The sequence below is a fragment of the Pseudophryne corroboree genome, chromosome 10 (genome assembly GCF_028390025.1).
Source record: "Pseudophryne corroboree isolate aPseCor3 chromosome 10, aPseCor3.hap2, whole genome shotgun sequence".
In the NCBI taxonomy this organism is placed as follows: Eukaryota; Metazoa; Chordata; class Amphibia; order Anura; family Myobatrachidae; genus Pseudophryne; species Pseudophryne corroboree.
In genome coordinates this window covers 113,811,444-113,823,858 of record NC_086453.1, presented here as the reverse complement: position 1 = coordinate 113,823,858, position 12,415 = coordinate 113,811,444, and the positions used below count along the sequence as shown (strand labels likewise).

Sequence of the window (12,415 nt, the reverse complement as noted above, 5' to 3'; positions counted from 1 at the left end):
CACTATCTAGTCAGCGTTGCTAGGTAACGGTCCGGCCGGCAATAGACATTAAAGATGCCACTTTATATATTGACAGCATACTCAAGATATACAAATGCTGGAATACCCATTGCACTCTTACTCATAGTTCAAAACCAAGGGGCTGATACTTAAAATGTAGAAAACATTACTGAGTTAATTAGTCTATAACCACACGCACATACCAAACCTTTCCTATTAATTATATAATGTGGCTATAGATGTACCTGCCAACCCCACATGTATAAAGTCAACCCCCCTGCAAACAACATGATAGGGCCATATACATTGCGCTTGTGGATCACTGGGTTGCTTTAAAATGGTTTTGACCAAGGTTCAGTGATGTGAGCAGCACAGCACATGGAGTAGCTTAGTTTTGGTATTATCCATTTTTTGCCTGCATCAAGGAATGGTCTCGAATCCTCACGAGGAGTCCGAGTGTTTATTCTTCTCCCGCCGTGGATAGAATAAAGTGAATGTCAACCCCTGGTCTGCACGGGGCCCTGTCACAAAGGATCGTATACAGGAAGCTAAGTGATATTTTAATTATATGCTTTGATGATATTTGCATTACATACGCATGGGGGAGTGCTTGTATTCAGAAATGGTCGGTTACCTTGTTATCCGATATAATTACCCTGGGGAGAAATTAGATATTCCTTGGGTCTTATCTAGAACATTGCAGCTTGCTGCCGTGCGACTACAAGAGGTATGCACTGACTCCGAGAAATACTGGAGTATCTTCCCTAGGAAGGGATAATCTGTTTGGGGATGACTCGGTTAAGTTGATCTCGGCAGATACCACTGGTAAGTCTACCTTCTTGTGCTAGGTTCCATCACAACGGTTGGTGACGCATTTTTTGTGGGATGCAGTCATTTTGACCGGTTGGACACCGTTTTTATTCCCCTTCTTTGTAGGTAGAGGGAGGTGAAAAGGTAAGAGGTCTGCAGCCTTTTCAACTTCGCAGAACCTGATATCGTCCTCTGTTTGTACCACATCCACTGGGTCTATCTTGCTGGAGCCCACACCGGTGGGAACTCGTCTAATACTCTACAGTCAGTCCTGGAAAGACTTGACACAGTGAGTTAAGAATAGAGTCCAAAGGGGGACATACTCGAGTTTTCCAAATGATTCCCCTCACTGAGTTTTCAAATAGATCTTACAGATTCTCCTCTGTAGAGGTAGTATGCGACGCCATACAAGAGTTGGGTCAGGTTCAGGACATTGTCCTGCTGTCCCTGTCATAAAAAAAAAAAAAAAAGCTGTTCATCCTAGCTTTTTCGTGCTTCTGAGCCCGGGCAGCTCAGTCAGAACAACCCCCCCCCCCCCCCCCCCCAAAAAAAAAAAAAAGATTTCTACTCAAGAAATTGAACTACAAGATGGAATCTCTCAGGGCAGGGATCTCCAACCTGTAAAAGAAGAAAGAGGGTTTACATGCGGTATCATCCGCATTAAGCTTACCTGGTTTTGCTATTGAGGATTGTCATTACCATTTCCCCAGAGTGATGGCAGTATGATGGTTTTCCTTCTATAGTAAGAGCCATTATTATTCTGTACTGGGACGCTCTGCTGTCTACGGTGAGGTACAATTCGTTGTTTCTCTCTGACAGTTCTTCAACACAAAGAATCGCTGTTGATCCCAACGACGCAGAGATTGGAGTTGGGAATAAGTAGATACTGATCTGTTAAGAGTTTATTTTTTCCTGTGGAAAGAGATCGTCGGATCAGATTTGCAACAGTGTAAACCCGTCGATACGTTCCGTTGATGCAGAATATGGTTGCGGCCTACGAGGCCATTCGGTGAGCATTCGGTGAGCAGGTCAAATGCCAGAGATGTTTTTGCGGGACCAGTTGGACATGTGGTCCGGGTCTTACCTGCACATGCACCGGAAAATAATCCAATTTTCCAGGACCAGGATATATCTCCTGTGGTGGCTTCACAGATCTCATCTCCTAGAGAGACGAAGGTACGGGATCCAGGATTAGATCCTGGTGTCCATGGATACAAGTCTCCGAGGCTGGGAAGCAGTCTTTCCAGGGGAAGATTTTCCAGGGGGAAAGGTCAAGCCGGGAAGCTTGTCTGCAATAAGCTTTCTTGAATTAAGAGCTATTTACAACGGAACATCTTCTTCGTGTTCTGCCCGTCTTAATTCTGTCAGTCGACTAAACAGCAGTGGCGTAAGTAAGCCGCTAGGGCGGAATGAGGAGCAAAGCGGAAATGGTAGAAGCCGCAAAAGTTTCCGATGAGCGGAAAGGCATGTAAATGCTCTATTAGAGGTTGTCGTTCCGGGTGAAGACAACGGAGAAGTAGACTTCCTCAGCAGACACGAACTCCATCCAGAAGAGTGGGGTCTTCATCAAGAAGTTTTCACAGAAGTGACAAGTCTTTGGGGAATTCCTCGATTAGACAGGATGGCATCTCGCCTCAACAAGAAACTTCTGGGATATTGATCCAGGTCAAGGGACACTCAAGCTATAGCAGTGGACGTCCTCGTGACACCTTTGGTGTTTCAGTCGGTCTATGTTTTCCCTCCACTTTCACTCTTTCCGAAGGTGATAAACGTAAGAAAAACAAAGGTTCAAGCGATCCCTGTTATTCCGGTCTAGCCAAGGAGGGCTTGGTATCCATATCTTCAAGACTTACTCATAGAAGATTCCTGGCCTCTTTCTCTATGAGAGGACCTGTTACAGCAAGGACCGAGCGTGTATCAAGACTTACCGGGGCTGCGTTTGACGGCTTGGCGGTTGAACGCCATATCCTAGCCCAAAAGGGTATGGCCGGTGAAGTCATTCCCACATTGTTTCAGGCTAGGGAAGAAGTAACGGCAAAGCTTTACCACCGTATTTGGAGGAAGTATGTGTCTTGATGTGAATCCAAGAAAACTCCTGCGGAGGAATTTCAGCTGGGTCATTTTCTCCATTTTTTGCAAGCAGGTGTGGATGCAGGCCTAAAGTTAGGCTCCATTAAAGAATTGGCCACCTATCCAAAAGTTCGGACTTTCGTGAAAGGAGTGCTGCACATCCAACCTTCATTTGTGCCCCAGTGGCACCATGGGACCTTAACGTGGTGTTGCAGTTTCTTATGTCACACTGGTTGGAACCTTTACCAAAGGTTGGGTAAAAATTTCTCACTTGGAAAGTGGTCATGCTATTGGCCTTGGCGTCCACAAGGCGGGTGTCCGAATTGGCGGCTTTGTCTCACAAGAGCCCCTATTTGATCTTCCATGTGAATAGAGCGGAATTCAGAACTCGGCAACAATTTCTGCAAAAAGTGGTTTCTGCTTTTCACAGGATCCAGCCTATTGTGGCGCCTGGGGCTACTTAAGCCTTGGCTGATTCGAAGTCTCTCGATGTAGTCAGAGCTTTGAATATTTATGTCGCCAGAACGGCTCAGATTGGGGAAACAGAGGCTCTTTCTATCCTGTATGCTCCCAACAAAATTGGGGTTCCTGCTTCTAAGCAGACTGCTGCGCGCTGGGTCTGTGATACGATTCAGCTTGCTCATTCTATGGCTGGATTGCCGGTACCGAAGTCGGTGAAGACTCATTCTACCAGGAAGGTGGGCTCTTCTTGGGGCAGATGCCCGAGGAGTCTCGGCGGTTCAACTTTGCCGAGCAGTTACTTGGTCGGGTTCAAACACTTTTGCTAAGTTCTACGAGTTTGATACCCTGGCTGATGGGCACCTCTTGTTTGCTCAATCGGTGCTGCAGAGTCATCCGCACTCTCCCGCCCGGTCTGGAGTTTTGGTACAAACCCCATGGTCCTTTTGGAGTCCCCAGCACTAGGACGTATGAGAAAATAGGATTTTAATACCTACCGGTAAATCCTTTTCTCTTAGTCCGTAGAGGATGCTGGGCGCCCGTCCCAGTGCGTACTGTATCTGCAGCTCTTGGTTGTCGTTACACTCATGTGGTGTTTCTTTTCAGTCAAGTCTGTTGCTGCTGTTATTTATGCCATGGCATGCGGTATGTGATTACTGGTCGTGTTACACACAGGTTGTGTTACATTTTCAGTCAGCATATTGCTGTATGTTTTTTCTGTGCCGTCAGCTGGTGTTCTATTGAATGCCACGTTCTGCGGCATGTTCGAGGTGTGAGCTGGTATGACACTAACCGTGTTTAAACAATAAATTCTTTGCTCGAAATGTCCGTCTCCCTGGGCACAGTTTTCTAACTGAAGTCTGGAGGAGGGGCATAGAGAGAGAGGAGCCAGTTCACACCCATTCAAAGTCTTATAGTGTGCCCATGTCTCCTGCAAATCCCGTCTATACCCCATGGTCCTTTTGGAGTCCCCAGCATCCTCTACGGACTAAGAGAAAAGGATTTACCGGTAGATATTAAAATCCTATTATTTGTCTTTGTGTATTTTAAGGTTAAGTTGTCTTTGTTACACTACAAGAACATTATTTATAATAGTTGTCTTTCAATTAGTGATGAGCGGGTTCGGTTTCTCGGAAACCGAACCTCCCGAACTTCACCCTTTTTACACGGGTCCGAGCCATACTCGGATTCTCCCGTATGGCTCGGTTAACCCGAGCGCGCCCGAACGTCATCATCCCGCTGTCGGATTCTCGCGAAATTCGGATTCTATATAAGCAGCCGAGCGTCGCCGCCGTTTTCACTCGTGCATTGGAAGTGTTAGGGAGAGGACGTGGCTGGCGTCCTCTCCGTTTATTCATTGTTGAGTTGATGCAAATATTTGTGCTTGCTTATATCATTGTGGGGACTGGGGAGCAGCTTTATATTAATATAGGAGGAGTACAGTGCAGAGTTTTGCTGATCAGTGACCGCCAGTTTTATCCGTTCTCTGCCTGAAAAAAACACTCCATATCTGTGCTCAGTGTGCTGCATATATCTGTGCTCACACTGCTTAATTGTGGGGACTGGGGAGCAGCTGTATTATATAGCAGGAGTACAGTGCAGAGTTTTGCTAACAGTGACCAATAGTATACGTTGTCTGCCTGAAAAACACTCCATATCTGTGCTCAGTGTGCTGCTTTATTGTGGGGACTGGGGAGTCGGGACCACAAGTATAATATTATATAGGAGAAGTACAGTGCAGAGTTTTGCTGACACAGTGACCACCAGTATATATAGCAGTACGGTACGGAAGGCCACTGCTGTACCTACCTCTGTATCGTCATTAAGTATACTATCCATCTACATTCTATACCTGTGGTGCATTTCAGTTGTGCAGTTTGCTGACACAGTGACCACCAGTATATATAGCAGTACGGTACGGAAGGCCACTGCTGTACCTATCTCTGTGTCGTCATTAAGTATACTATCCATCTACATTCTAATTCTATACCTGTGGTGCATTTTAGTTTTGCAGTTTGCTGACACAGTGACCACCAGTATATATAGCAGTACGGTACGGAAGGCCACTGCTGTACCTACCTCTGTGTCGTCATTAAGTATACTGTCCATCTACATTCTATACCTGTGGTGCATTTCAGTTGTGCAGTTTGCTGACACAGTGACCACCAGTATATATAGCAGTACGGTATGGAAGGCCACTGCTGTACCTACCTCTGTGTCGTCATTAAGTATACTATCCATCTACATTCTATACCTGTGGTGCATTTTAGTTTTGCAGTTTGCTGACACAGTGACCACCAGTATATATAGCAGTACGGTATGGAAGGCCACTGCTGTACCTACCTCTGTGTCGTCATTAAGTATACTATATGTCTAGATTCTATACCTGTGGTGCATTTCAGTTGTGCAGTTTGCTGACACAGTGACCACCAGTATATATAGCAGTACGGTACGGAAGGCCACTGCTGTACCTACCTCTGCGTCATCATTAAGTATACTATCCATCTACATTCTATACCTGTGGTGCATTTTAGTTTTGCAGTTTGCTGACACAGTGACCACCAGTATATATAGCAGTACGGTACGGAAGGCCACTGCTGTACCTACCTCTGTGTCATCATTAAGTATACTATCCATTTACATTCTAATTCTAAACCTGTGGTGCATTTTAGTTTTGCAGTTTGCTGACACAGTGACCACCAGTATATATAGCAGTACAGTACGGAAGGCCACTGCTGTACCTACCTCTGTGTCGTCAAGTATACTATCCATCTACATTCTATACCTGTGGTGCATTTCAGTTGTTCAGTTTGCTGACACAGTGACCACCAGTATATATAGCAGTACGGTACGGAAGGCCACTGCTGTACCTACCTCTGTGTCATCATTAAGTATACTATCCATCTACATTCTATACCTGTGGTGCATTTTAGTTTTGCAGTTTGCTGACACAGTGACCACCAGTATATATAGCAGTACGGTACGGAAGGCCACTGCTGTACCTACCTCTGTGTCGTCATTAAGAATACTATCCATCTACATTCTATACCTGTGGTGCATTTTAGTTTTGCAGTTTGCTGACACAGTGACCACCAGTATATATAGCAGTACGGTACGGAAGGCCACTGCTGTACCTACCTCTGTGTCATCATTAAGTATACTATCCATCTACATTCTATACCTGTGGTGCATTTCAGTTGTGCAGTTTGCTGACACAGTGACCACCAGTATATATAGCAGTACGGTACGGAAGGCCACTGCTGTACCTACCTCTGTGTCGTCAAGTATACTATCCATCTACATTCTATACCTGTGGTGCATTTCAGTTGTGCAGTTTGCTGACACAGTGACCACCAGTATATATAGCAGTACGGTACGGAAGGCCACTGCTGTACCTACCTCTGTGTCGTCATTAAGTATACTATCCATCTACATTCTTTACCTGTGGTGCATTTTAGTTTTGCAGTTTGCTGACACAGTGACCACCAGTACATATAGCAGTACGGTACGGAAGGCCACTGCTGTACCTACCTCTGTGTCGTCATTAAGTATACTATCCATTTACATTCTAATTCTAAACCTGTGGTGCATTTTAGTTTTGCAGTTTGCTGACACAGTGACCACCAGTATATATATAGCAGTACGGTACGGAAGGCCACTGCTGTACCTACCTCTGTGTCGTCAAGTATACTATCCATCTACATTCTATACCTATGGTGCATTTCAGTTTTGCAGTTTGCTGACACAGTGACCACCAGTATATTTAGCAGTACGGTACGGAAGGCCACTGCTGTACCTACCTCTGTGTCGTCAAGTATACTATCCATCTACATTCTATACCTGTGGTGCATTTTAGTTGTTCGCAGTATATATAGTAGTAGGCCATTGCTATTGTTACTGGCATATAATTCCACACATTAAAAAATGGAGAACAAAAATGTGGAGGTTAAAATAGGGAAAGATCAAGATCCACTTCCACCTCATGCTGAAGCTGCTGCCACTAGTCATGGCCGAGACGATGAAATGCCATCAACGTCGTCTGCCAAGGCCGATGCCCAATGTCATAGTAGAGAGCATGTAAAATCCAAAAAACAAAAGTTCAGTAAAATGACCCAAAAATCAAAACTGAAAGCGTCTGATGAGAAGCGTAAACTTGCCAATATGCCATTTACGACACGGAGCGGCAAGGAACGGCTGAGGCCCTGGCCTATGTTCATGGCTAGTGGTTCAGCTTCACATGAGGATGGAAGCACTCATCCTCTCACTAGAAAAATGAAAAGACTTAAGCTGGCAAAAGCACAGCAAAGAACTGTGCGTTCTTCTAAATCACAAATCCCCAAGGAGAGTCCAATTGTGTCGGTTGCGATGCCTGACCTTCCCAACACTGGACGGGAAGAGCTTGCGCCTTCCACCATTTGCACGCCCCCTGCAAGTGCTGGAAGGAGCACCCGCAGTCCAGTTCCTGATAGTCAAATTGAAGATGTCACTGTTGAAGTACACCAGGATGAGGATATGGGTGTTGCTGGCACTGGGGAGGAAATTGACAAGGAGGATTCTGATGGTGAGGTGGTTTGTTTAAGTCAGGTACCCGGGGAGACACCTGTTGTCCGTGGGACGAATATGGCCATTGACATGCCTGGTCAAAATACAAAAAAAATCAGCTCTTCGGTGTGAAATTATTTCAACACAAATGCGGACAACAGGTGTCAAGCCGTGTGTTGCCTTTGTCAAGCTGTAATAAGTAGGGGTAAGGACGTTAACCACCTCGGAACATCCTCCCTTATACGTCACCTGCAGCGCAATCATCATAAGTAAGTGACAAGTTCAAAAACTTTGGATGACAGCGGAAGCAATCCACTGACCACTAAATCCCTTCCTCTTGTAACCAAGCTCCTGCAAACCACACCACCAACTCCCTCAGTGTCAATTTCCTCCTTACCCAGGAAAGCCAATAGTCCTGCAGGCCATGTCACTGGCAAGTCTGACGAGTCCTCTCCTGCCTGGGATTCCTCCGATGCATCCTTGAGTGTAACGCCTACTGCTGCTGGGAGTCGATCGTCATCCCAGAGGGGGAGTCGGAAGACCACTTGTACTACTTCCAGTAAGCAATTGACTGTCCAACAGTCCTTTGCGAGGAAGATTAAATATCACAGCAGTCATCCTGCTGCAAAGCAGATAACTCAGGCCTTGGCAGCCTGGGCGGTGAGAAACGTGGTTCCGGTATCCACCGTTAATTCAGAGGCAACTAGAGACTTTATTGAGGTACTGTGTCCCCGGTACCAAATACCATCTAGGTTCCATTTCTCTAGGCAGGTGATACCGAAAATATAAACAGACCTCAGAAAAAGATTCAACAGTGTCCTAAAAAATGCAGTTGTACCCAATGTCCACTTAACCATGGACATGTGGACAAGTGGAGCAGGGCAGACTCAGGACTATATGACTGTGACAGCCCACTGGGTAGATGTATTGCCTCCCGCAGCAAGAACAGCAGCGGCGGCACCAGTAGCAGCATCTCGCAAATGCCAACTCGTTCCTAGGCAGGCTACGCTTTGTATCACCGCTTTCCAGAAGAGGCACACAGCTGACAACCTCTTACGGAAACTGAGGAAGATCATCGCAGAATGGCTTACCCCAATTGGACTCCCCTGGGGATTTGTGACATCGGACAACGCCAGCAATATTGTGCGTGCATTCCATCTGGGCAAATTCCTGCACGTCCCATGTTTTGCACATACATTGAATTTGTTGGTGCAGAATTATTTAAAAAACGACAGGGGCGTGCAAGAGATGCTGTCGGTGGCCCGAAGAATTGCGGGCCACTTTCGGCATTCAGCCACCACGTACAGAAGACTGGAGCACCACCAAACAATCCTGAACCTGCCCTGCCATCATCTGAAGTAAGAGGTGGTAACGAGGTGGAATTCAACCCTCTATATGCTTCAGAGGATGGAGGAGCAGCAAAAGGCCATTCAAGCCTATACATCTGCCCACGATATAGGCAAAGGAGGGGGCATGCACCTGACTCAAGCGCAGTGGAGAATGATTTCAACGTTGTGCAAGGTTCTGCAACCCTTTGAACTTGCCACACGTGAAGTTAGTTCAGACACTGCCAGTCTGAGTTAGGTCATTCCCCTCATCAGGCTTTTGCAGAAGAAGCTGGAGACATTGAAGGAGGAGCTAAAACAGAGCGATTCCGCTAGGCATGTGGGACTTGTGAATGGAGCCCTTAATTCGCTTAACCAGGATTCACGGGTGGTCAGTCTGTTGAAATCAGAGCACTACATTTTGGCCACCGTGCTCGATCCTAGATTTAAAACCTACGTTGTATCTCTCTTTCCGGCAGACACAAGTCTGCAGAGGTTCAAAGACCTGCTGGTGAGAAAATTGTCAAGTCAAGCGGAACGTGACCCGTCAACATCTCCTCCTTCACATTCTCCTGCAACTGGGGGTGCGAGGAAAAGGCTAAGAATTCCGAGCCCACCCGCTGGCGGTGATGCAGGGCAGTCTGGAGCGAGTGCTGACATCTGGTCCGGACTGAAGGACCTGCCAACGATTACTGACATGTCGTCTACTGTCACTGCATATGATTCTCTCACCATTGAAAGAATGGTGGAGGATTATGTGAGTGACCGCATCCAAGTAGGCACGTCAGACAGTCCGTACGTATACTGGCAGGAAAAAGCGGCAATTTGGAGGCCCTTGCACAAACTGGCTTTATTCTACCTAAGTTGCCCTCCCTCCAGTGTGTACAGCCGCTCACCTTGTCAGCAATCGGCGTACGAGGTTACTTCCAGAAAATGTGGAGAAGATGATGTTCATCAAAATGAATTATAATTATAATCAATTCCTCCGTGGAGACATTCACCAGCAATTGCCTCCAGAAAGTACACAGGGATCTGAGATGGTGGATTCCAGTGAGGACGAATTAATAATCTGTGAGGAGGGGGATGTGCACAGTGAAAGGGGTGAGGAATCGGAGGATGATGATGAGGTGGACATCTTGCCTCTGTAGAGCTAGTTTGTGCAAGGAGAGATTGATTGCTTCTTTTTTGGTGGGGGCCCAAACCAACCAGTCATTTCAGTCACAGTCGTGTGGCAGATCCTGTCGCTGAAATTATGGGTTTGTTAAAGTGTGCATGTCCTGTTTATACAACATAAGGGTGGGTGGGAGGGCCCAAGGACAATTCCATCTTGCACCTCTTTTTTCTTTCATTTTTCTTTGCTTCATGTGCTGTTTGGGGACAATTTTTTTGAAGTGCCATCCTGTCTGACACTGCAGTGCCACTCCTAGATGGGCCAGGTGTTTGTGTCGGCCACTTGTGTCGCTTAGCTTAGTCACACAGCGACCTTGGTGCGCCTCTTTTTTTCTTTGCATCATGTGCTGTTTGGGGACTATTTTTTTGAAGTGCCATCCTGTCTGACACTGCAGTGCCACTCCTAGATGGGCCAGGTGTTTGTGTCGGCCACTTGTGTCGCTTATCTTAGTCACACAGTGACCTTGGTGCGCCTCTTTTTTTCTTTGCATCATGTGCTGTTTGGGGACTATTTTTTTGAAGTGCCATCCTGCCTGACACTGCAGTGCCACTCCTAGATGGGCCAGGTGTTTGTGTCAGCCACTTGTGTCGCTTAGCTTAGCCATCCAGCGACCTCGGTGCAAATTTTAGAACTAAAAATAATATTGTGAGGTGTGAGGTGTTCAGAATAGACTGGAAATGAGTGGAAATTATGGTTATTGAGGTTCATAATACTATGGGATCAAAATGACCCCCAAATTCTATGATTTAAGCTGTTTTTTAGGGTTTTTTGAAAAAAACACCCGAATCCAAAACACACCCGAATCCGACAAAAAAATTTCGGTGAGGTTTTGCCAAAACGCGTCCGAATCCAAAACACTGCCGCGGAACCGAATCCAAAACGCAAAACCCGAAAAATGTCCGGTGCACATCACTACTTTCAATTAGGTGGAGCTATAAACAGTACCCAGCCATTATTAGCTATTAGTTTAAAACTAATAAACACCATTGGTTTAAATTTAATATACACAATCCATACATCCCACCATGACCCATTCCAGGAGGGACAACATGTTCTCTACCTGGACTTTCTTCTTAATTTATGTTTGCAATCACCTGTGTTTATTAATGAAATAGATCAACACAGGTGACACCAATCATATATTAAGTGGGAAGTCCAGATAGAGAGCATTTGTCCCTCATGAAATGGGACGTATGCACAATCTAATATACACTCCCAACCTTCCACCAGGACCCCACTGTCTTAAGTGCCCTGGGCACCCTCAAGGCTTAGTCCGGCCCTGACTGTGATTGGCTGACTATATCTTGTGCTTCTTTTTATATATTATACTAACAGGAAAGCTGACATTCATTTCACTATATGTAATATCCATCTTGCTATATGTTATATAGTTTTTTTTATTAATTATCAACAAATGCTTAACCACCCCCTTCTTACAAGGTAATGAACCTCAACCCTAAACAGGTCTTCATCACCATCATTAAGAAAGCCCACCAGTGTTGTTATTTGCAAAGAGGAAAGACAATTGTAAGTATACATCAATATAGTAACTAGTAATAGGCTGAGAGCACATTCCTGATGGACTCCAGTACTGATAATCATTTCAGAAAAATGCTCAGAACCCATCCTAGCAGCCTGAGGATGATTTTAATAATTTAATATTACAAGCTCTATTGCAAACCTCATTTTCCTGCTCCTATATATTAAAACATTCTATTTTCCATGTTTTGCTTACTTTAGCCTTAGACTTGAAAAATGATTTTGCAAACATGTTGATTGGTAGATGAGAAGACATAATTCTTGGAGGCACGAGGTCCTTGATCTGTGTTTGACCCATAACTGTTTCATACCATGGTGACCTCGAATAGATTGGTACAGTGTTGCTAAGTGTGGCATCTCCTTTATGCTTTATTAAATTCAAGATCTGTATCATCCAGTTAGTACCTAGAAATAATTAAATTCATAACATCATTATTTCTATATAATATCTTTATTATTATTATTATTATTATTATATGAGTAAAAGGGGACTCTACCT

At 45.3% G+C, this 12,415-nt stretch overlaps 1 protein-coding gene across 2 annotated transcripts in view; it reads right to left on the bottom strand.

Moving 5' to 3' along the window:
* Positions 1-12,415, bottom strand: part of LOC134965070 (sulfotransferase 2B1-like) — a 122,619-nt gene that overhangs the window by 37,777 nt on the left and 72,427 nt on the right. For both annotated transcript variants that reach the window (XM_063941633.1, XM_063941634.1), the window contains exon 3: positions 12,113-12,321. In XM_063941633.1, coding sequence (XP_063797703.1) covers positions 12,113-12,321 — 209 coding nt within the window. The remainder of the gene's footprint in view (positions 1-12,112; positions 12,322-12,415) is intronic.